Source organism: Tinamus guttatus, unplaced genomic scaffold (assembly GCF_059628265.1).
Source record: "Tinamus guttatus ecotype Peru unplaced genomic scaffold, ASM5962826v1 Tinamus_guttatus_pri_ptg000089l, whole genome shotgun sequence".
Classification (NCBI taxonomy): domain Eukaryota; kingdom Metazoa; phylum Chordata; class Aves; order Tinamiformes; family Tinamidae; genus Tinamus; species Tinamus guttatus.
Genome location: NW_028288623.1, coordinates 2,074,909 through 2,096,697, shown reverse-complemented (window position 1 = coordinate 2,096,697; position 21,789 = coordinate 2,074,909). Strand labels below are relative to the sequence as shown.

Genomic DNA, 21,789 nt, shown 5'->3' with positions numbered 1-21,789 from the left:
ACACTCAATAGACGCACAGTCTTTATCTGGAGAATTCTATGAGATCCCATTTCATGACATGCTTTGACTACTCTTTTTTTCTTTGAGGAACTTATGTGCCTTTGCTATCTAAATAATAAAAGAATAAATAATAAAATTAGCATTTTATTTGGACCTTACAATGATACTATATGCCTGAGAGTTTGTTTTCTTCCTAATTGTATCAATTGTTCTAATGCAGGATATTATCTTTATGTATAACTCTTTCTTCTCTCATATATTTAGGCTATCATGGTTACTACAGTAAAAATCGTGGTATTTTTTGAAAGCTGATGATAGACTCATCTGTTTGCACCAAGCATGCAGGGAGCACTCTAGACCATACTAGTCCCTGGAATACAGGCTTTTTTTAGTGATGCACATTGCTAATAGTGTGAGCCGTGTGCTGGCAGAGAGGGCCTGGTACCTGCAACTCTTTCAGCTCCTCCGTAATGGCATCAATATCCCTCATGAGGCCCAGAATTTCCTGCATTGCCCTCAGAGAGTGTTGCCGTCTCTGCAGCTGATCCAGAAGATCTTGCCACTGTTTTGAAATGCTGTCTTGCCTATGTGGAAAGAGACAAAAAAGAGCTACTTGTAGCAAAGACTTCATGCTTTGGGCAGCATGGGGAAAGAATCCCAGTGCTCACAGTTTTGGAGTCAGTGGGCTCCAAATTGCTCCCACTGCTGCCTCTGCCAGTGGGGCAGTGATCACACTGCATAAGATAGGTCACTGCAAACATTTTTCATGGAAAAGAGTTTTTTTGGCAGAGTACAGACTTTCATACATACATGAAAATATCTCAGAACTATTTTTTTCACTAAAAATCAACCTCAATTATGGATCATTGAAGAAAAAGAAAAAATTAAAGAAAATGAAACATTTACATGCTGAAACTGTTCATGAGTAGAAGAAATTCCAACCAGTTCTATTCATGGGGGCAGAAGCAAGTAGCTACAACACTGCTTCCTTCTCCACTCAACCGAATACTAGGACTAACTTTAAACTCCACGACTACACAGCCCCACAAATTCTCACTCACCTCGTCTTGATTTGGTCCTTGTCATGGTAGTTCTCCTGGCTGATGATTGCAGCCATTTCAGCCAAATCTGTGAAACGTTCCCTCCTGGGGAACACATCTGCCACAATGGCTTCCAGCTTCTTACTGGCAGCCTCCATCCTGTCTGCGCTCTCTGGCCAGAAGTCCTGCTTCCCAATCACTTTCTTCATGTCTTCCAAGTAGGACTCACGCAGGGCTGCCTTCTTCCGGAACCTCTGAGCTAGCTGTTCCAGCCTCTCTAGCCTCAACATCTCTTTCTGTAGAGCTTTTCCCCGGTTGTGCTCTGCCTTTTCCAGGATAATCCAGTGCTTTTCCACATCCTGCAGGGTCTTCCCTTCTGGAGGCTGGTATGGCCTTTGGTTGTTGGCTCTCTGCTTGGTCCTGATGTTGAAGAGATGAGCTTCAATCACACCTTTCTCTTGGTATTTGGGGGGCTTCTCCACAGTGCGAAAAGTCTTGAAGTTGGCCATGAGCAGCCACATTTCCTGAAGAGTGTTGGGAAAATGACGATCATCCAGCTCCATCACCTTCTGTTTAATCCATTTCAGGAGGTCAGAGACCATCTGCTCGTACTGAAGCTTCAAGTCATCTATCTCCTTCAGGAAGGACACGATCTGTAAAGGGAATTACAAGACACATAAGAAGTGAAATGGAACAAAGTGGGTGAACAAAATGCAACATCCTAAACTATGTTTAGGATCCCAATGACCTGCAATACATGTCAAGAAACTTATATTTAAAAAGCAGGTTGCCACAGTCATCACATTTTTCTATCAATGGGGTGATGGCTGTCACAGCTGAAGATAGGTGAAATCCTACAATGAGATTCCATAACATACAGTAAAATAAATGTTACTTAATGTCTCATTTTGTTTTTATTTAAGAAAGGTTAATTTTTTAATTACGTGACAATGCATGCGTGCAGAGACTGTCAACAGTTCCTGTGTGGGCTGACCAGAATGCAAGAATCCTGAACTGAAGATTAAAATTCTGTTTCATAGTAGAACAAGATAGGGATTTTTTTTTCTATTCACTTTCATGAAAAGAAAAGGAACAGTCCCACAGTCCCACCCTGCTAACACACAACTACTCTCTCCTAGATTCACTGCCTTAAGTTTCAGGAGAGCATCTTACAAGTTCCACATTTGCCTGAAACACATCCTGGCTCTCTCGCAACCCTACTGCAAACTGTAGTTGAGCAGCCCCTTCTCAATTTCCTCTGTTGGAGCTGTTTCATCTTATATAAATTATGAGAGAAAGAATGCAACATATCCAAACAAGTTGACTCTGTACTGATTTTTCAAGTCCAGGACTTTTATCTGCTTCATCTGTGGTCAGATCTGTATTTATGTGAACTTCAAGTAAATACTGTCCCTTGGAAAAATATTTAGAATAAATTGTATAATAAAATAAAAAGGGTTAGAATGAAGCCATCCTTTCCCTCTATTTTTACATACTTTTCTTCTGCATCTTTTTATATTATGTTTTTCCCTCACCCTACTCAGTAGCCCTTGTTCTGAATCACTCTCTGCAGACATCAGAGTTAATGCTGAACAGTGTTGTCTGCCCGTCTGCTCCAGGCAGGCAGATTAGGAAGGGGGATGGCACACTGAGCAAAGACCCAGGCCCTGCAAGGGGTAATCTGCTTTTACCTATCTGAAAGTGCACTTGGCAATGAGGAAACTTCACTGTGCTGAAAGAGGAGTAAAGCAGCACCAACCTTTAGTGCAGGAAAAGCAGCCCATGGCAGCAGGGCACCCTTCTGTATTTTCTGCCATCGTACCCAGTTCTCGCTGAAAGATCCTAGTACGTGCATGGCCACTTTGTGTGCCTGGGGGAAGGGAGATTTACCTCCCCGGACCGATCCTCTCTGCCATCCTCATCTCCCAGTTAGCCTCAGCACAGACACTTCCTTGACACATTCAGGCTTCACTCCCCAATCCTCTTAGTAAATTCAGAGCTGCCTATATGAGGGCACTAAGGACATGGAGAGATTAACATCTACCTTGTTCTCCTTCTGCATATTTGTGAGTGCATGAAGTGCAAGGGGACAGGATAAAAACGTCAAAGATGACAAGCCACGAAAAAGAAGCAAAGTGGGAAGGGGGAGGAGGGAGAGAGAAAGAGAGAGATAGAGAAAGAGGGAGAGAGAGAGGGAAAAGAAAGAATAAGTATGCCTATACAAAAAGGAAAAGTCTGTGAAGCACAACAACAACAAAAAAAGGTGTGCGAAATACCCTTTCCATTTTTACCCATCATATAAAGATCTAACCTTTCTGATCCTTCGAGTTTCCCTAGTACATGTCTGGTGATAATAGGAAAGCTTAATACACATTCAAGGAGGTCTAAAATGTGCTCTGAAATCAACTCCATCTCAGGTATAAACAATAACTCTCAAACTCTCAGAAGAAACTCTGCTAATGTCCCCTGTGTAGATCATGAGTGACAGAGAATGAAGTGTAGGCAACACGTGAAAGAAAATCTTTGTCTTCTGAGGGAATTAAAATCATGTATCCAGAGCCTGAGGTGGAGTCCAGCCAAAACCTATCCCCTACTCTCCTCATTTACACCCAATCCTTGTTTAACCACAATCCAATTTCTGCTCTTATCTAACACTTCTCTTCAGAGAACATCATTGCTACCCATATATGACCCAGGATCATCTTGTTCTTGTCCCAAGCTACTTAGCTGAAAAAACCCTGCTTTGCAAAAGCCTTGTGATCAACAGGGAAGTCCTGGTTTTGATTTTTATGTTTCCTGTTCATGAAGATATTCCCCTACAACAACAGCAGGCCCCATTCTGGGTATGCAGATTTTCTGTGGGCTCTTTGTCCTGTACTTTTGACAAAACCAGAATGGATTATTCTGAAGGCAGAAAAGAAATTCTCCCTAAGAGAAAGAGCCTTCAGTGGAATAACCACAGTATTTTGGCTAGTACTACTCAAAATTCCTTCGGCTTCCTATCGAAAGGATGCAAGTAATAATCATGTGAAACAAAATGTACATGGAAACAGAAAAAAACAAAGAAAAATTAATGAGTCCTTTTTTTCCCTAGGAGTTTCCCCTTTCTTCTACCATTAGTTTCACTCTCCCATTAGTTTCATGCCCTTGTTTGCTTTTTACACCTGATTATGGAAGGAATGGATGAGAATTTTTTAGAGGAAAAAACATTCACACTAGTCTCACAGAACAGGAGATAATCCTTCTTGTTAAATTGGAATATTGCTCACTAGCTTTGCTTTTACCTATCTGCAATCCTCCTAAGATTGATGAGGTCGGCATGCTTCAAAGCTGTCTTGAAGCACATCAGCTCTCAAAGAAGATGTGAAGTCAAAAAGAGATCAATTTCTAGTGAGATAAGCACAATCTTTTAGAGATCAGAGAGCCTATAGACACTTCTCAAGATACAAGCCACAGTAAAAAATCTCTGAAATGACCGTGACATTTAATTCAGGTCAAATAATCCTGAAACTAAGCTTGCACTAACAAGCATCTCGAAAAAACAAATTTATGCGAAGGGAAAGCAGAAGCAGAGAGAGAAATAAGAGATAACTTTTATATATAGTGACGCCCTTACTTTGGCAAGTCGCTTCTGGTTTGTCTGGCCTTGTTTCAGCCTGGAGAAGTAGTGGTAGTACAGTGACACGTAGGTCATGATGGACCTCTCATCTGGGTGGGGCACGGCCACGTCCTCAGCATCCAGCAGCTTGCTGATCCCCAGCTCCTTCTCTGCAACGTTGAAGGCATTGTTCAGGTTCTTGATGGGCTGGTCCTGCCGCAGGGAACTGTAGTGGATAAGATCAGGCCTGGACAAGGAGAAGAAAAGTGGGTGGAGGGAAGAGGGATTTATGTTTAAGGTCTTTCACATGATAAGATATAAACTGTTTATTAGAATAAGAAATGTGACATAAATTCTGAAATCACTATGACTCTGAGCTTAATTTGGGAGCATTGAATCTCACTCAAGCTGGAGGAGCAAAATTCCCAGCTTGGGAAGTTGAAGTACCACCACTCCCTAGCAGATCTATGTGCTTTGTTTCTCTCATCTTCACTGGCTGATGAAACCCAAAACATGCTAGTGAAGCAATTCTGAGAAGGCAGTTTACTCCCAGCTGGAAAAGCTGCAGGCTTCCTTCATCCTGCCAGAGGATGGAGCAGAATTGTTAGTGGGAAAAGAATTATTCAAGGCTGTCACAGGCAGCTTCTCTCTCTTGCCTTGCACCATATTCCCCACATTTTCTGAGAGAAAATGGGAGAAAAAGAAGAAACTGATAGTTTGTTTACTCTGCTACAACTGAATTAAAAAGAGTGAATGCTCATGAAGCTTGTACAATAAAAAATATCTCTGAAATAATCCATAACTTTTGTAAAAGTGCAACTGGAACATAATCAGGAGGGCTAAGACCAAATAGGAACTTGTTTAGATGTGTGATATTCCCTTGGAAATTCCAATTTACTTCCAACAGAGGGAAATACCAAGCAGGAAGCTTTTGGTTCTTCTTTCTTCAGAGAGAATGTGCTCATAAAAAGGAGAGATCTCTGTGAGAAAGGGCAAAGGGACAATTTCACAATATTTTGAAAATACAGGTACCTTGGGCCATGGAACAACTTGTGCCAGAGCTGCAAAGAGCAACAAGGAACTGCTCCTGGACTGATCCATCAGCTCTTACCTGTGAGCATGAATGAGTGCATTGAAGGCCAACCCATCACTCCAGCTTTTGGAGAAGTCCTTCACATTCACGTTGGAATAGCTGGCAGTTTTATGCTGACACCAGATTAGTAAGGCTTCATTGGCAAACAAGAAATCAGCTCTGCCTCCAAATTCCTCCTGTGAAGAAGATGAAAAGTCAGGCAGAGAACATATGGAAGTAGTATCAGTGAGTTTATGCTTATGCTTCCCAAAATGCTCTCTCTGATTTACTTTTGCTCTGCTCTCAAATACCCTCTTAACAGTTGTAACAGCTTTAACATACTTAACTAGATTTACAATGAAGGTAGAATGATTTGACATGAATGCAGACTTCTGTGAAAGTTAGTTGAATGAACTTCTAAAATATAATTTTAGATGCAGATGTTAAAAAGTTTCTGATTTTTTTCTGCAAAATTTGTAGAAACCAAGTAAAAAGCAGGAGAGAAAAATCTCAGCTCAGTTTGTTTCCTTAGCTGCAGTCTAGAATTCAGAAATGAAATACAATATATTTATATCTAATGTTAGAAATTACTAGTTTGGATTTTACAGTGTCTTTAAAGGTACCTCTCAGGTTCTTACAGTACACATTAAATAAAGCCAAAAAAATACTTTTTCTTTAAAAAAAAAAAAAATCTTTGCCAAAGAGCAAATGATCTGCATGTAGTATAAATCTGGAGAAAATTTTCTTCAAAGAATTAAAGCTAGTAGAAAGTTAGTGGAGAGGGTAAGGAACCTCCAAGCTCTTGTTTTCTCTGTCTTTGAGAAACTCTAAAGTGGATTCAATTCCTTTTAGAAATTCCTGGCCAACTAAACCCAAAAGAGTTGGATAGTTGTATGCGGTTCCTGCTAAACATGCAAATTGCTGCGAGATATTTCAAGATCTACATGACCAAAACAGGCAGGAAACATCACCAGAATGGTCATTTCTTGCTGTCTTACCTTATCAAGTTTGATAGATGATATCTGAAATCGGAGTATAATGATCCAGATAAGTCCCAGGATTAAGGTTTTGTCACCATCTACAATATTCTCAGGGCCAATCACTTTTACTTGCACCTGCTAAAAAAACAACATCTGTTCATCATGAAACAATTCACATCCAGTGCTCTGGAGGGGACATCTGTGTCGCAAACTGTGTGAAGAGAGTGTTAGCGACTCTATTCCACGGGAACCAAGAATGTTTATGACAGTTTGTCTTATCCCTCTTACAGCCTAAACCTGTCCTTCATATATCTTTTCATGTGACTAAAATTTCCATCAGAAAATGTAAATTTGAGGAGAGAATTCTTTTCTATTGTGAAAGTGCAGATTTTGAGCGCAATTATTTCAAACATTTTATGGGAAATAGTATTTCAGATCAGCATTTCAAAAGCAATATATCTTTTCATTTAGGTGTGGCATTTTTTTCTGGACATTAGATTCTTATAAGTCATGCTAATCAAATAACAAAAAGTCAAATCAAGACCCAAAAAAAGCCCCCCAAAACCCCCAGCCCTATATGGGAAGAACATCTTATTGTATATCAAAGGGCAAAAACATGATTAACATAACACTAAAACTAGGCAGCAACATTTGTAAACTGTTGTCATCTGTGATATCCATACCTACCTTTGATTTCAGGAACATAATGGCTTTGCTGTTGTTCTCCAAAAAATGCACCCTCATTTTTCCCCTGTTTGGTTTGGGCAAAGATTCACCAGAGAGCAGCTCCAGGAGTCGCATGAGATAAATGCCATCCTTCAGCTCTGTATAAATATCCTCTATCACAACCTTTACCTGCAAAGACCAGTCACACAGTTCAACCTGTTCAGCCTGGGTTAGCTCAAGAGCTGGCTTTCAGAGCCCTCTGCTCTAAGCGACAAGCAAAGAACATCCTGTTGCTGCTTTCACTAAATTTACCATAGGACAGTGCATAAGTGCAAAAGGTAAGTGGACCTGACAAATCTTAATTCACTAAAAATGAATATGCAGAAAGACTGACATCATTTATGGCTCTGGGTTAAAATCAAATAAATGACCAAAAAGAACAAAAACAGAATAAATGGAGAGTAGGTACTTTAAAAACATCAAAATATTTTAACATTTTCAAAATCAAAAATTTTGGAAGTACTGATATTTTCATGCCAACATTTTGATTTGAATAAAACTTCTCCACTTTTAATTTTTGAGCAATGTATCTCATTTAAAAATTAAGCTGATAATCCCAAAGTGAAGTTAATCAAGACAAAGGAAATGAGAAGACTCATTTACAGGTTTGCTGGGTTCAATGCCTCCTTTTTAGTCCATAGTCTGTTAAAAGTCTGTCACATCCTGGTTAGATGCCTTCCAAAGTCTACAGACTTATCAGAGTCTCACACTAAACTGAGTCATTACGTGAAAAAATAAGATTTTTTATGAACACAATTTCATTCCTGCCAGCAGTAAGATCACTGAATGCTTTTGTGATATGACATGACACAGGGTGTACTTGGATCTCGCAGAAGCTTGTTGCCTTAGGTGTTTCCTTTCGGCTTTATGCCAGGAGCCATCAAGAAGTGACACTAAGGCCTTATGACACATCCAATAATAATTTACTGTGATTTTGAAATCATGGTAAATAAGCTTTTTGTCTCCAGAAAAAAAAATCTGAAGAAGATTTTGAATTTAGAGCATAGTTACAGACAAGGGGAAAAAAAAAAAGAATGAGTAACATGGAGACTTATCTTTTAATTCTCGACTGGATCTTCTTCCAGAGAATCGATAAATGACTAAAAGCATAAAAGTAGCTCAGAAAGACTTTAGATCTGTAGTTTGTGTTGAACAAGAACTGACAACATTCTCTGACTTACCATCCACGTGCAAGAACTTCCTGTTTAGTTGCTATCTTTATTTATTCTTCCACTTTTTTTTTGTACATTAGATAGGTCTAAAATTCTGCATATTGTATCTTATCATTAAAAAGTTAAATTTGTTACACTTGGTGGGACCTTTAGTCATGAAGAATAGTTCCATTTTATTTTGTTTATGATGTGACCTTCATATATTTGTATTATGTCCCACTTTTAATATCTTTGTTGTATCAAACAGGTCTTGAATTAAAATACCTATCACAGATTACTTAGCAAATTAAAAGCAATAGCATCCTTATTGCTAGACTACAAATAGTCAGCAGTGAAACTGAAAATATTGTTGAACCTGTGAAGTTAAAGGGTGCGTTCGAAGGCTGAAATTACATTGCTGAGAAGCCTTTGATAAGCTCCCAGGCCCTGCACTATTTCTTACCATATATGGTTTGCAAAGCTCTCTCCTTTTTTTTTTCTTTTTCCCAACACTTACAATATACCAGCAGGCACTCTCAAGGAAGTTAAGAGTGACATTTCAATCTTTGAACTTCACGGTGTTCTAAAAATGATAAAGTATGTGTATTTATTTGTGGCTATACAGAGATAAGTTCCTACATCATAAAAGCCAACGTTCTGCAGGTAACAAAACCAGTTTGTGTTTTGCAGTTCTTCCCTTCTATTAAGAAAAAATAACTTAAAAGTTTGGTGTGCTCCGAAGCTACCTGTACACCAATCACTAAGTTGCAATAGTACACTAAAAAATGCATCTAATATTGAAATATTCATCATAGTGATGAAGTAGAAAAAAATCAGAGACCTGGTCCTACTTGGTCCATTGTCATTAATATCAACCACAGACTCTAGGGAAGGGAATTGTTTTCAGGTAATTCCCTGCTACCATACATCACTTGTGCCTGAGATCAATTTATGTGAAGTATATGAGCTTATGTGAGATGTGGAATGTGCTGGAGTTACCTTTCATGCACAAATCAACTGTGCACTAGTTTTGATGCTTTCTGGCAGTCTCAGTTACTGAAAATGAACCGATCTGTATGTGCACAGCAATATGTCTGAGACTGCTAGACCTAAAGAGGAGCTTTTTTCCAGAACCATGGAGCAGCAGCACCAGCTGGACTGATCTGCATACAGAAATCTCAGGCAAAGTAGAAAATTCTCAAATTTTGGGGCAATGAAAAATTGGACATTGTTTTGGGAAACTCAGACATGTCCAAATACGTCACTTACTATAAAAAGAACAGATATTACTCCAGGAAGATCTACAAGATATAGTGGACATCACAAAATTTACACAGTAGTAGGATGATAGTCTACAAAAGTGAATCACAGTTTCAAAGAAGACAGGTATCACAGGCAAAGGAGATAGATGCGAGATAAAAGATACAGGCTAGAACACTATGGTTAGTGAAAGCCTTTCTTGCTTGTATACATATCTATCTATGTGTATTGATGATATTTAGAAAAAATAACATGGAGAAGAATAGAGTGAAAAAAAAAAAAACAGGAAAACCCCCGAAGTGGAGGAACCACCTACATTGTTCCTGAAGAAGACGTTGTTCATCCAGTTGGTGAAGGTTTTTTTTTGCATGGACATTCGCTGCTCCTGCAGCTTTTTGATGTGATCTTTCTCATATTCTGTACCCATGGTCACCTATGAAGCCAGAAACTCCAGTGAGATGTTCAGTGCTAAAGGTATCTGCCCGGGTAGCTAATAAAGGCAGTGCTGTACCTGATCTATCTAGGGAACGCAGCCACAACAGGTACAAGATTCAGCACCACACCCAGTAGAATGCCTCCATTTCCTTTTGCGTGCACTTTGCCCCTTCTTTGCATTCTACTTTATTTTAACTTACTTGAGTCCTCCCTTTTAAAATACTTATCTACTTTCAGAATGAAAATGAGACCCATTGGGTGCACCATGATCAGAAAGCCATCAGGAAGGTCCTTCAGTGTGCTGAAAGCACATGGCTGGGCACAGATCTTTGACCTTCTCAGAAAGAGAAGGATCAGCAAGTCACCTCCCAATGCACATGTATTTGAATGCATTATGCTCACTGAGAGGCTGCTGGTGGCTTTCAGACCACAGTGTGCCCAACAGAAAGCTGATTAGAAAAGAAACAGAACCAGTATGATTTGTCCTTCCTATGATCTCAGTTTTTCCATATCTATCACTTTAAGGATAATGATAAAAGTCTGCAGTCACAAAGACAGAGCAGGGAGCAAGGAAGTGCAATTCATTACGCTACCCAAAGTAAATGTTCAGAGAGATTATAAAGGGGAGAGTCTTCCTCGTGATGATGCATTAAACTGGATTTCAGCTCTGCTGAGCGGTTCTGTTGGAGTCATTGGGCTTGAGGTCCAAGACCATAACGGCAATGCCCATTGCTCTTATGAAAGTAAGAGGATCATTTAAGTAAATCAAAGATACAGAGATTTTTAATCACCAAACATCATCGCTTTGGACCACTGCCATACTCATAAGAATTACCTGGGTATCAGCCTAGCTGTAAAAACAACCTGCTGTAGTGGTGCTAGAAGAGTCTCCTGGTGTCCAAGTCACTGCAGAGAGAAAAGGGAACAGACACTGAAGCTCTGGGTCAATCTCTAGAGGTGTGAAGCAGGGTGACCTGCTTCCTCTCTGCTGTGCAGAGGCGCCTTTCTGAGCTGCTCTAGGCTCTGGGCCCTTTAACTCGTAAAATCATTGAATAAAAAAATACTATCTGCCCTAGTGTGAGGAGACAAGTGTCTACAGGGAAGTAGCAGAGCAGCCATAGCAGGTAGGAAGTTGCTTGTCTTAAAGTTTTCCTTTCTTGAATAAATGTGAAAGATTCTGCCATTTTACAGGAGGGAAGGATACAGGAAGTGGAAAAAAATGATTTGTTACTGCGTCTTTCTTTTTCTTTTTTTTTTTTTTTGGTCAGACCTTTTTCAACTCCTAATGCTTTCTGCAAACCAGACAGCCTGCCCGCTTGGGCATGTCATGAACATAACTGAACGCCTTACGAGGTATTTAACAAAGTTTGAAATGGAAATGGAAATAGATGCTCACAATTTTTTCTGATCTTTTGGGCTAGTTTAGCATTATAACTTTATCCATTTGGAGAGTGGATATACAAAGAATAGCCTTTTCTCTCAGGGAGAGTGATATTAACCCATTCCCCTTCTATTCTCAAGGATGCTGACATCTCTCGCACCCTCTATTCTCCTTTCCTCATGACGAATAACATTTAATCCTGCATTTTCTGACTGTTTTCATACCAACTGATTCTATACTGAAGTTACTGAAAACTAATTAGAAGCAATGGGATCTGCCTTCTACTACCTCTGATCCTCAGAGCCAAGCACTGAAAAACTGGCAGCTTCCGGGGAGCCTATCAGAAATGTAATTAAGCCATCTTTTTGTTTTTCTTTTTTTCTTTTTTCTTTTTCTCCCACAGGATGCTTGATTTATTCAGTGCACAAGGCCGAGTGTCATCACCCAGTGCAAGGCATGGACCCATGTCTTCTTTACGGTATCGTACTTAATACTGATCACAAATATAATACCACTAGCAACTCGAAATTTATCAACTGCTTTGGAGGGTTAAGTCTGCTGACTTACTACACAGCACACATATAGAAATGGATAGAAACAGGCATTGCATATAGGCAGCAGTTCAGTATCAAGGCTGAGAAATAGACATCTCTTATCACAGCAAAATTCCAGCTATTCCCTATGCTGGAGTCATTATTCCTTGTTCTTTCTGATAACTTACTCTGTATAGCTAACAGGCACAGAGATTTCATGCAGAGTTTATGTTTCCTATTTCTTACAAAATATCCGCTCATCTCAAGAAATCCACACCAGTTAAGATGGAGCTCTGTAATTTATAATAATACCTTTTCTGAATTTGCAAAATGGTTTTCACAGTGTCTGCCAGCTCCATAACGCAGGTTTGCAGGCACCCTGGGCAATGACTAAACAGATTTCATTTAGCTGAAAAGGAAGCTTATTTGCTTAGTTACTGCCTCATAAAATAGTTCACCTCTTAAACTAAGTTTAGTAGAAATATATGAAGACAAATCTGTAATGGCTTATCTGGACTTGCAGGTTATAAGGGCAGTGCTAAAAGCCAGATAAGGATGTAGCGATACGTTAGAGAAAAAAAAGATCCAAAAACATTTAAAAAAAATCAGCACTTACTCAGGTTTGAAGGAGCTCTTTCTCATACTCACCAGCTGGTCACTCCAGAGAATGACTTTCAATGCTATGTTCACTCTTATTCCTACATTCAGCTCTCCATTTCCATGTGGGATGACCTTTGAAATCAGGAATTGAGACCAAGTATTTATAATCTACCTACGAACCTTTCACCTGACTCTGGAGGAAATAACCTGTTAGAATGCAATGAGTAAAGGTTGTCCCAGGCCTTATCTGATTCTTACGCTCAAAATAACATACAAATGACACTGACACTGCTATAATATGGTGAAAATAGTCATCCACCAAAAAGCTGATGCTTTGGCAAAGGGCATTTAGCTTTTCTCAGGTTCACTGAAGAGACTGATCACAGGCCACTTTTCTTAGAATAGCGTTACCTGAGAACTTAAACTTGCCAGTGAAGTCTGACAAAGAAATTCCTAATTTCTTGAATTGGGATAAAGCAAGCGAGAAGATGAAAACCTTACACGTCAGAATTTAGGATTCACCCCTTTGAGGGAGTAGATGCATCTGCGGGATCACCTACTGCGGCAAGGTGTACAGGGAGAAAGCTGGCAGCGGGAGGCACGCTTGTAAAATTTACTATTGATGGGCTTTCCTGTAAGAGGAATTAGAATATTTCTGGTAACTTAAATAGCACTGAGCCCTTGCTGTCACCGTCAAGGCAGCCCAAACACAGGGCACATTGACCAGGCTTCATTGCTGGGGAACACAGGGCTGCTGCCAGGAATTACTGCTAGAAAATGAACAGGCATTTGAAATCAGAAGTGGTAAGCACAGGTGCTCAGCTTAGGATGTAGCAAGAAAATTCCAGAGTTTCCGTGCTGGCCTCAGTAGTTTTGTTAGGGCAGAAATGCTGGCAAGGGAGATGCATTAGAAAAAAAACGCACAGAAATCCTAAAACTTGGTACGCATAAAACTTAAGAAGGGTAATCTGTATCTCCATACCCCCACTACACAAATATCACATTCAGCGTCTTTAAGGTAGCATATATTTCAGGTATTGCTCAAAATATTCCCTCCAAAGTCCTGGACTTGTCTTTACTAGCCATTTTGACCAATATTGTTCTTAATAATCAGGTTTAAATGAGAGAAGAATGAAAGATGGAAAAGGGCATGAATTCAGCAGTTCTTTTCACCTCATCTGTAAACTCATGGCTTGGTTACAATTCCACTTGCCTCTCTTGCTTTTCGTTATACCTCCGTTCTTCTGATCCTGTGGTGCGATCCTCCTCTCCCAGCTTCAATCAGTGCAGGTCAGCAGAGCTGTCTGTTGAGAAGCACCTTGTCATTGCTTTTATCAAATACAAGCACTGCTCTTATCAAATACAAGGCAGGGAATCAGTAGGTGAATTGGCCCTGGATGGAGCCATTTCTCCTTGTTGCAAGTTAATTATTATCTAATGATTAAATGTGTGAAACGTTTTTTACAGTAACGTAGGCAATCAAAGGTCTGGTGTAAAATTTATCTAATTCCTGAATGCAGATGCCCATTCGAGGAAACCACAGTGCAGAGCTAAAATGGTGGGCATGGATGTGGCGCTGAGGAATAAGGCCTTCTCATCAGTTATTTCGATTCAAACGTGCCAAGAGGAAGGGTAAAACACTATTTGCATGCAGCTTCCTGGGCGGACAGCTGAAGAGGGAGAGGCTCAGGGGCGCTTTCTACAGTCCATCAACAGGCTCTCTCTTTTAAAAAATACAAATAAAGTAAAATGTCAGCCTTCCTAGTTGCTTATGAGCCCTCTCTGTTGCTGCCTTAACAGAGAGGTGAGGTCTTGTCTCCAATGCTGGGAAGGGCAAAGGGCACTCTCCCCCTTGCCCTGGAAACACCACTGTAAAACTGTATTTTCTTGTTTCTAAAAAGGGAGGATCCCCATGCAGGACATGGGAAAGAGGGGCATGAAACTTCCTTTCCCCTTAGCTGGATTTTTGGTGTTGCACCTTATTGTTCTTCGCATCACACGCATGCAAGCGAGCTCACCCCGCTACCCCTCTCAGTGTCCAACAACGCTGCTTCCACATGTAGAAATCTCAAAATGACAAACACGCAAGCTTGGGCTCTGCAAGAAACAAGGGCAGTCCTCTGCCACAGGCTTGTAGCCTACACATGTTGAGAAAGAACAAGAAGTAGCTGGTTTATGCCTTGGTAAAAAGTAGTTGCCTTTCCGGATCTCACAGGCAAGCATTAAATTGCCTCTTCATCCTCCCCAAACTTTGTGAGCACACCACAAAGGCACAAAGCTAAAGGGATTGGCAAAATAACAGCTTCTTTTCCAAAGACAACATCCACTTACCCCATATATTAGATCTACGCTGAAGGACCATCAGGAATACATACTCACAGTTTAGGTGGAAAGAGGAGTGCAGCCCCCCTCCTGACTCCTAACATGGGAGAGCTCCCTATCCCTGACTATGCTCCAGCCGTGCAGAGGGTTGGACACAGACCAGCCGTGCTGTAGCCCACAGCTGGGATCTAGTCCTGTCAAGGAGACAAAGGTAGTATGAACACTGCTCCCATCATGTTTCCTAGCTACATCTGGAATTATGACAGACCCTGGACCTCAGGATGACACGGAAGTGCTTGGTGGGTTCTGAAAACACCAGACAGCCTCAGAGAGCAACCATCACAGCACATTGGTGGCCAAGCTGAAATATCAGACTTAGTCAGAAACAGCTTAGAAGAGGTGTAGAAATGTCCAGGGGTCAGTCTGTACAGCTTCCCTGTTTTATAGGCCTCTGAGCTGAACACTAGCCCCCGTTTCTCTCAGTTTGTCTGAGCTCCTGCTCCCCAGAGCCCACACGGCAGCCCTGCTGCCCTCCCGCCGCCACAGTACCTGCCTTCCCCGCGCGCTGCCGTCGGCTGCCCCGGGCCGCCATCCCACCCACCGGCTGGAACCACTGCAGAAGCGGCCCCGGCTCCTCCCGCAGCCGAGCTCGGCTCGTGAGGCTCCCCACCAGCATCCTGTGGTGCTGGCGCCGCATAAAGCTCAACCTCTCTGGGCTCCAGTCTAAACTGGAATTCGCTTTTCTTCTTCAATAGCTGGCCAGAGGGTACGTGACATCAATGGGGAGCAGAATTCAAGCAGAATGGTTGAATTATGTCATCCAAAGAATCTGGAGCCACTTGCTGCATTTGAAAGAGAGGACAGGCTTAAAGCAAAATTGGATAGATTTATTTTTCCTAGCACAAAGATTCTCAGTCATCTTTTTGAAACAAAAGACACACATTTGCTTGTTTAGTCATGAATGAAAGGCATTTTCTCCTTAGAGCTGTATATACTATCTTGAAATTTTCCTTCTGATTCTGAACCTCTAACTGTTAACATAAGGGCTTCAAAGCCTTTGCAGGATGAGCACATGGGACTTTCTCTTTCCACTTCATACAAATACAGATAGAGGACTTCAAGTAACAGAATAGCCTTAATATTTCAGACATCATAATGAAAATAGACCTTGCAAATCACCGTCTTGATAATTCCAATTCTAGTTAGTGCATTTTTATTATTATTTAGCCTTTTTACTTTAATTCATTGATACTAAGAACTACAATGGTATTGTATATTGTATTGATATTGGGAAGGGCAAAAATTCTTTCTCCTTTACAAATATGTTTTAGGAAGTTGTTTTATATGTTGCACTGATAAAGCATTTAGTTCTATTTATCAAGGAAAGAAATTTTTAAGGCTTAAAAGTGTATTGGAGAGAGGTATTGCAGGGATCCATCCATTGCAAGGGCAACTCACTCCTGTGGAATAATAGAAGGTAGGTGGCAAAATAGGCCACTTTCAGAACACTTCTAGGGCTGCAAACTTATCAGAAAGGATAAGATAGGATAAAACACAACAGGGTAAGTGACAACTGAAGACCAGTTGTAATTCCTCTTCTTTGTAGGCCAAAACTGCTCAAGTCCTAAACAGATATATTATTGGCTGATTTCTTATTTTCAGATTAAACATGAAATTAATGCATTTTAAAGAACATGAGGATCTGACATGGGAAATCAATAAGTATTAGCCCTATATTTCAACAGTTCCTAGATTAAAATATTTAAGAGATGTGGTAAGAAATGCAGCATCTGGCAAGAGATAAATACTGTCCAGTGCCTCTGTAGCATAGATGTATCTAATTGTTTTTATTTCTAGTAGAATATTAGAAACTATATAAAATTACCTTCTTCCACTACAATAAAAACTTCAAAGCCCCAGTCTGAAGGGGAATATGGGATGCTCTGCACTCACAGCTGTTACTTGAGGAATAAAAGAACCATGGATCTGAGAAGCTGAGAATAAAGGAGCTCCTGTCCAAAACGCTTGAAAATATACCAAACTGGGAGCTAAAAACAAAAGTTGGTGAAATAAAATGGTAGGCAGAAAGAGAAATATTTCATGCTTCAGGAGTGTCAAATATTAAAAGTTAAAATTATCACAAAACTTAAAGTGGGTAGCATATTTTGAACTTTTCCTGTTGTCCAAATATAAACTGTGGTGTGCAGCAGATCTTCAGTACATTTTAAGATTTTCAGTCCAAAATGCTATCCAAAAAACTCAAACCACGCTGTCCTCCAGCCTCTCTCCGCCCTCCCTCCCTCCAAAAGAAACCAAACCTTGCCTTACCTAAACCATTCGACTTTGAAAAGGAACAGTTCAAACAAACCACTCCACTTTGACAGTAGCGTAGCCCTCAGGGACGCACATTTTGCACGTGAAATAATTTTTTTTTCATGTGACAACTCAATGACGACCAAGGGCAAAATGCATGGCTTGCTAACACTCACTGCTATACACAAAGCCTTTTAACTTGGCAGCAGGTTACATCTGAGAACTGTGGGAGTGTTACCCAAGTTCTCCAGCATCCTGCACAGATGTATCTTTGGAGATGCTTCAAAGAAACTGTATATATGTATAGGGCGAAAAGATAAAGAAGGAGGAATTAATTTAGACACATTAGAATGAATGCTCTATTGACTTCATTAGCTATTTATAAGTAGTAGATAGTACGGTGTGGAAGATGCCCTTGAATTTTTAGGGCAAACATTAATAAAGTACTTTCTGCTAAACTGCCATTTAATCTGTTATTTTTTCACGATTAATACTTTCATAGAAGTTAATAAGTTTCTCTCATAGCTTGAAAAGTTTCAAGCTTTTGATCAGCACAGGAGATCTGATTTATCTTTCACTCTTGGATTTGCATTGTAAACTTCAGAATTCATTTTTGCTATAAAAAGAAAATTATATGTATGTATATTTAATATAAATTTAGATTCTGGAGTGAAGCATGTTCTGGGCAGTAATTTCAGCAACAAGTTCATGGACACAGTACAGGAACAGTCATATCTATTATGGACACAAACTGAGGCAGGAAAATAAGCAGCTTGCCAAACAGCTTAAATTACAAAACAAACACACCTTAAATTGCATAATTACAAAATAAACCTTAAATTGAAGAATTACAAAGTTCTATTCCCCATAAGTTTAATATTAGTTTATTAAATCAGCATTTTTTATCACTGCTTCCTAAAAATGATTACAAAGCATATTAAAATATATTACAGAACCTGCATGGAATTTATTGTGTAATCAAAGTGCAACAGTAATGAGCTTACAACTTTGTTTGCTTAGTTGGACAAACTCAAGAACACCACACAGGTGAAACATTCCCTCAGAAATGAAAGAGTGCGTCTGAAGTGAAAATACAATATTTAACAAAAGTATTAGAAAAAGTGAGCATGTGAAGTAGAAAACAAAGTCTATGTCAATCTTCTCAGTGCTACAAACATCCAATTAAGCATACACTTCAAATTCTCTGCTTGAGTTCCAACAGTGAAAAGAGCCACCAAATTGAGTGCATCTCATGAAGGGAAGGGAGAAAGAAGGTGCATTTCAAGTAGTGGAGATAAGTATTAAGTTATTGAAAGTCAAGGGCCAGATACTGCTTTTTTGAGACGAAGTGCCACAGAAGTTTCTGGGAGTACAAATCCATTGCATCCCTGACTCACTCCAACATCTGGGATCTCAACCTGACCTAAAAAACTTTCTAGCCTCACCATTTTCAAATAGTCACAGCTTTAACTTCTTTCACTTGTCTGGTAGTGTGGTTAGGAACTGGGCCCCTGTGTCTTCTGCTAAAATCTGTAACAAAAGTCCAATTAATTTATGTGGGAACAGAATCAGTTGGGAAATAAAAACTGTGCTGTAGAATAGCTGGGAAAGTGGTGAAAAGCAGCAGTCTGTATTCTGGCTTAAGCCAGTGGACATCACCATACAGCACTGATTTTATAGAACAAAATTGCCAGTTCTGAATGTTCTTGAAGCAAATCCAATCAAAGCCCCAGGCATAAAACCCAAGACCTTGGTCTTTCCTGAGCAGAGATCAGTAACAACACTGAAGTGAACAACAAAGGTTACATCATACTGTTGATCACGGTAACTGCCTGAAGCACAGTTTCCTGACAGAAGGCAAAGCTATTCTCTCCTCCTCTTAGTTCCAAAGCATTGAGCTTACTCCATGATCTTATTTAACTTGCTAACTCAGCAGGACAATATCCAAACTTGTGCGTGGCTCGTGTAGCTAACTGATTGATTTAGCTGCCTAAGAAACCATGGCTTAAAGACTACATGAAATGTACTTGAACTACTCTCAAGTAAGTATGAGCTCTGTTAAGATGCCAGTGTACTGCACCACATATCTAGAAACACATTTATGCACTTAGCTTTGTATGCTGGTCCTGAAACATCTGTATTTCCCCACAGGAACAGAGTGAGTCCATCTCTACTACTATATATGCTTTGTGCATTCCTCTTCTACTTCTCCTCCTCAAGTCTTACAGGAAAACAAATAAACAAAACAAAATATATATATGTTAAACATACCTGGACAAAATGTTTTAACTTATCAAAATGATGCATTTAAAATCATCTCCCTAGTTCCAAATTAGAACACGGATTTGGAGGTGGGGGGGAGGGAGAGGAAGAAGAGAAAAAGGCCGTGTTCTCTATTTTACTGCCAATGAAGCTAGAAAAATAAATTAGTCACTGAGAAACTATCCTTCTCTCTTCACTGCAGAAGGACGTTTGTGCTGGCAGGGGGTCACGCAGCTCCAGTGTGTTTAGAGCATCACCCCTGGCAGCTGCACAGTGGTAATTCCGAACACGCATCCATGTAGGAATCCCAGGCAGCTGGAGGGCCAGGCAAGGCAGGCTGCAGCGTCCCAGATCCTCTCACTGCGCTACAGTGGCCTCAATACCCCAGCTTGCTCTGTCTCCTGGCAACTTTCCTTGCAACGCTAGTCAGGCTGGTCATTAGTGCACGAGTCTGTGTCTGACTGCAGACGCTACACACATGAGCAAGTATACATTAATGCTTGTGCATTTTTTTAAACGCCCCAATATCTATATTTTTTTCAGTCAGAAACACGTCTTGCATACTTAGCATAAATTACATAAGGAATCACACTGCAGACATACAGTCACACAGGTAGACATATGGTCAAGTTTCAAAACTGTTAAGGTGCACAGAGATGCACTATGGCAGACTTTATTCCTAATTTAGATCAAAGAGAAATATTTGGGTGACAGGTGAAAAAGAAAGAATAATAATGAAAAACAATCAAGCCCTCAAGAATAATCAAATATGCTAGGCCTGCAAATCTGGCAACGTAAGGAAGTTCTTCCTATCATTAAAAAAAACTTCATTTTTTTACATGGCAGAGCCTTGGCAAAGTTCATAATTTCACATTGGAATAGACAAGATGCAGAAAGATAAGGGGTCTGGAAAGATCTTAAGTATGAAACCAGCTTGATAACCTACAAATACATAATTTGAAGAAAAAGCTAGACTCTTGGATTACTTACAAATCTAAACATGTAAATGTGTAAATCTTAAGTTAGAGAAAATACTTCAAAATTCTTCCCTCTCCACCTTCACTGCAAGAATGAGAACACACTTTTTGGCTTTCTCTGACCCAGAAGGCACCACTTACTGAGACTAAGAGAAAAAGTGCTCAAAGTTACAGTACCTTGGATATGTAGGGTATTTTATATTATAAATGGAGTACAAATCAATTCTTGCTCATATGCATAGGCCGAGACCGACTGCCAGTATCGATTTCAGAAAAGAACTGGCCATCCCAAAAAGACTCCCCAAAAATCTGCCTTCTTCTGGGATACTGTTTGAAAGCAGCTGTAAGCAGCTAATGCGCTCAGCATTTTGACTGTGTGGTTAGAAAGTTTTGTAAGCATCCATTCCTTGGATTATTTGGAATAAAGGAATGACCTTTGCAGGGAACACTTACTTATCTAAGATTCCTATTACTTGCCCCATTCTTCAAATCTGCCACCATAGGAATGAAATAACTCATCTATATTTGACAGCTACATGCTCTTAACAGAAATGGTTAAATTTTCTAATATATCTATAGTATGTGTATATATGCATATAACATATATAGGGATACCGGTATAATTAGTTGTAATTAGAAATTAACTCATGAAAAATTCCCAAGACAACTCAAATTGAACAAGCTGACTGTGCACAGTGCAACCTACTGGAAGAGAAAGTGAGGCTTTATATCAATAGAAACATACGACTTTTAGTTTACAAAAAGACTCTGCCATCAATCTGAACAAATCCAGAATGCATGGTCTGCAGAGCAGCTAACCTGAAACCTGAAAAGAAACTCAAAATTCAAGGAAGAAAGCTGATTCAGTTCTTCTAACCAAGAATATGAATACTGAATACTTAGTGCTGTACAGGATAGAAGAAACAGTACTTCAGATTATAACAGGACACAGTGATGACAGATTCAGTCATTTTGCAGTTTTAACCATAACTGAAGTCTAAAACCAGATCTGCTCATGTATTCAGAATACTTCTTAAAAGACCCCTCCTTCTCTTTCTCTAAAGACCAAAACTTTTCCCAAAACTAAAAAAGAAAAAAAAAAAACCTAAAAATTTAGGTTTATTTGTAGGTCTGCCATA

At 39.8% G+C, this 21,789-nt stretch overlaps 1 protein-coding gene across 1 annotated transcript in view; it reads right to left on the bottom strand.

The window, feature by feature from the left end:
* The window catches only part of SPTBN5 (spectrin beta, non-erythrocytic 5), an 88,381-nt gene extending 78,127 nt beyond the window's left edge, over window positions 1–10,254 (bottom strand). Inside the window, 7 exon segments of the mRNA XM_088520482.1 lie at window positions 446–584; window positions 1,062–1,693; window positions 4,657–4,885; window positions 5,750–5,907; window positions 6,709–6,828; window positions 7,378–7,545; window positions 10,144–10,254. Of these exon segments, the coding sequence (XP_088376608.1) occupies window positions 446–584; window positions 1,062–1,693; window positions 4,657–4,885; window positions 5,750–5,907; window positions 6,709–6,828; window positions 7,378–7,545; window positions 10,144–10,254 (1,557 nt within the window).
* Between the last annotated feature and the right edge of the window lie 11,535 nt (window positions 10,255–21,789).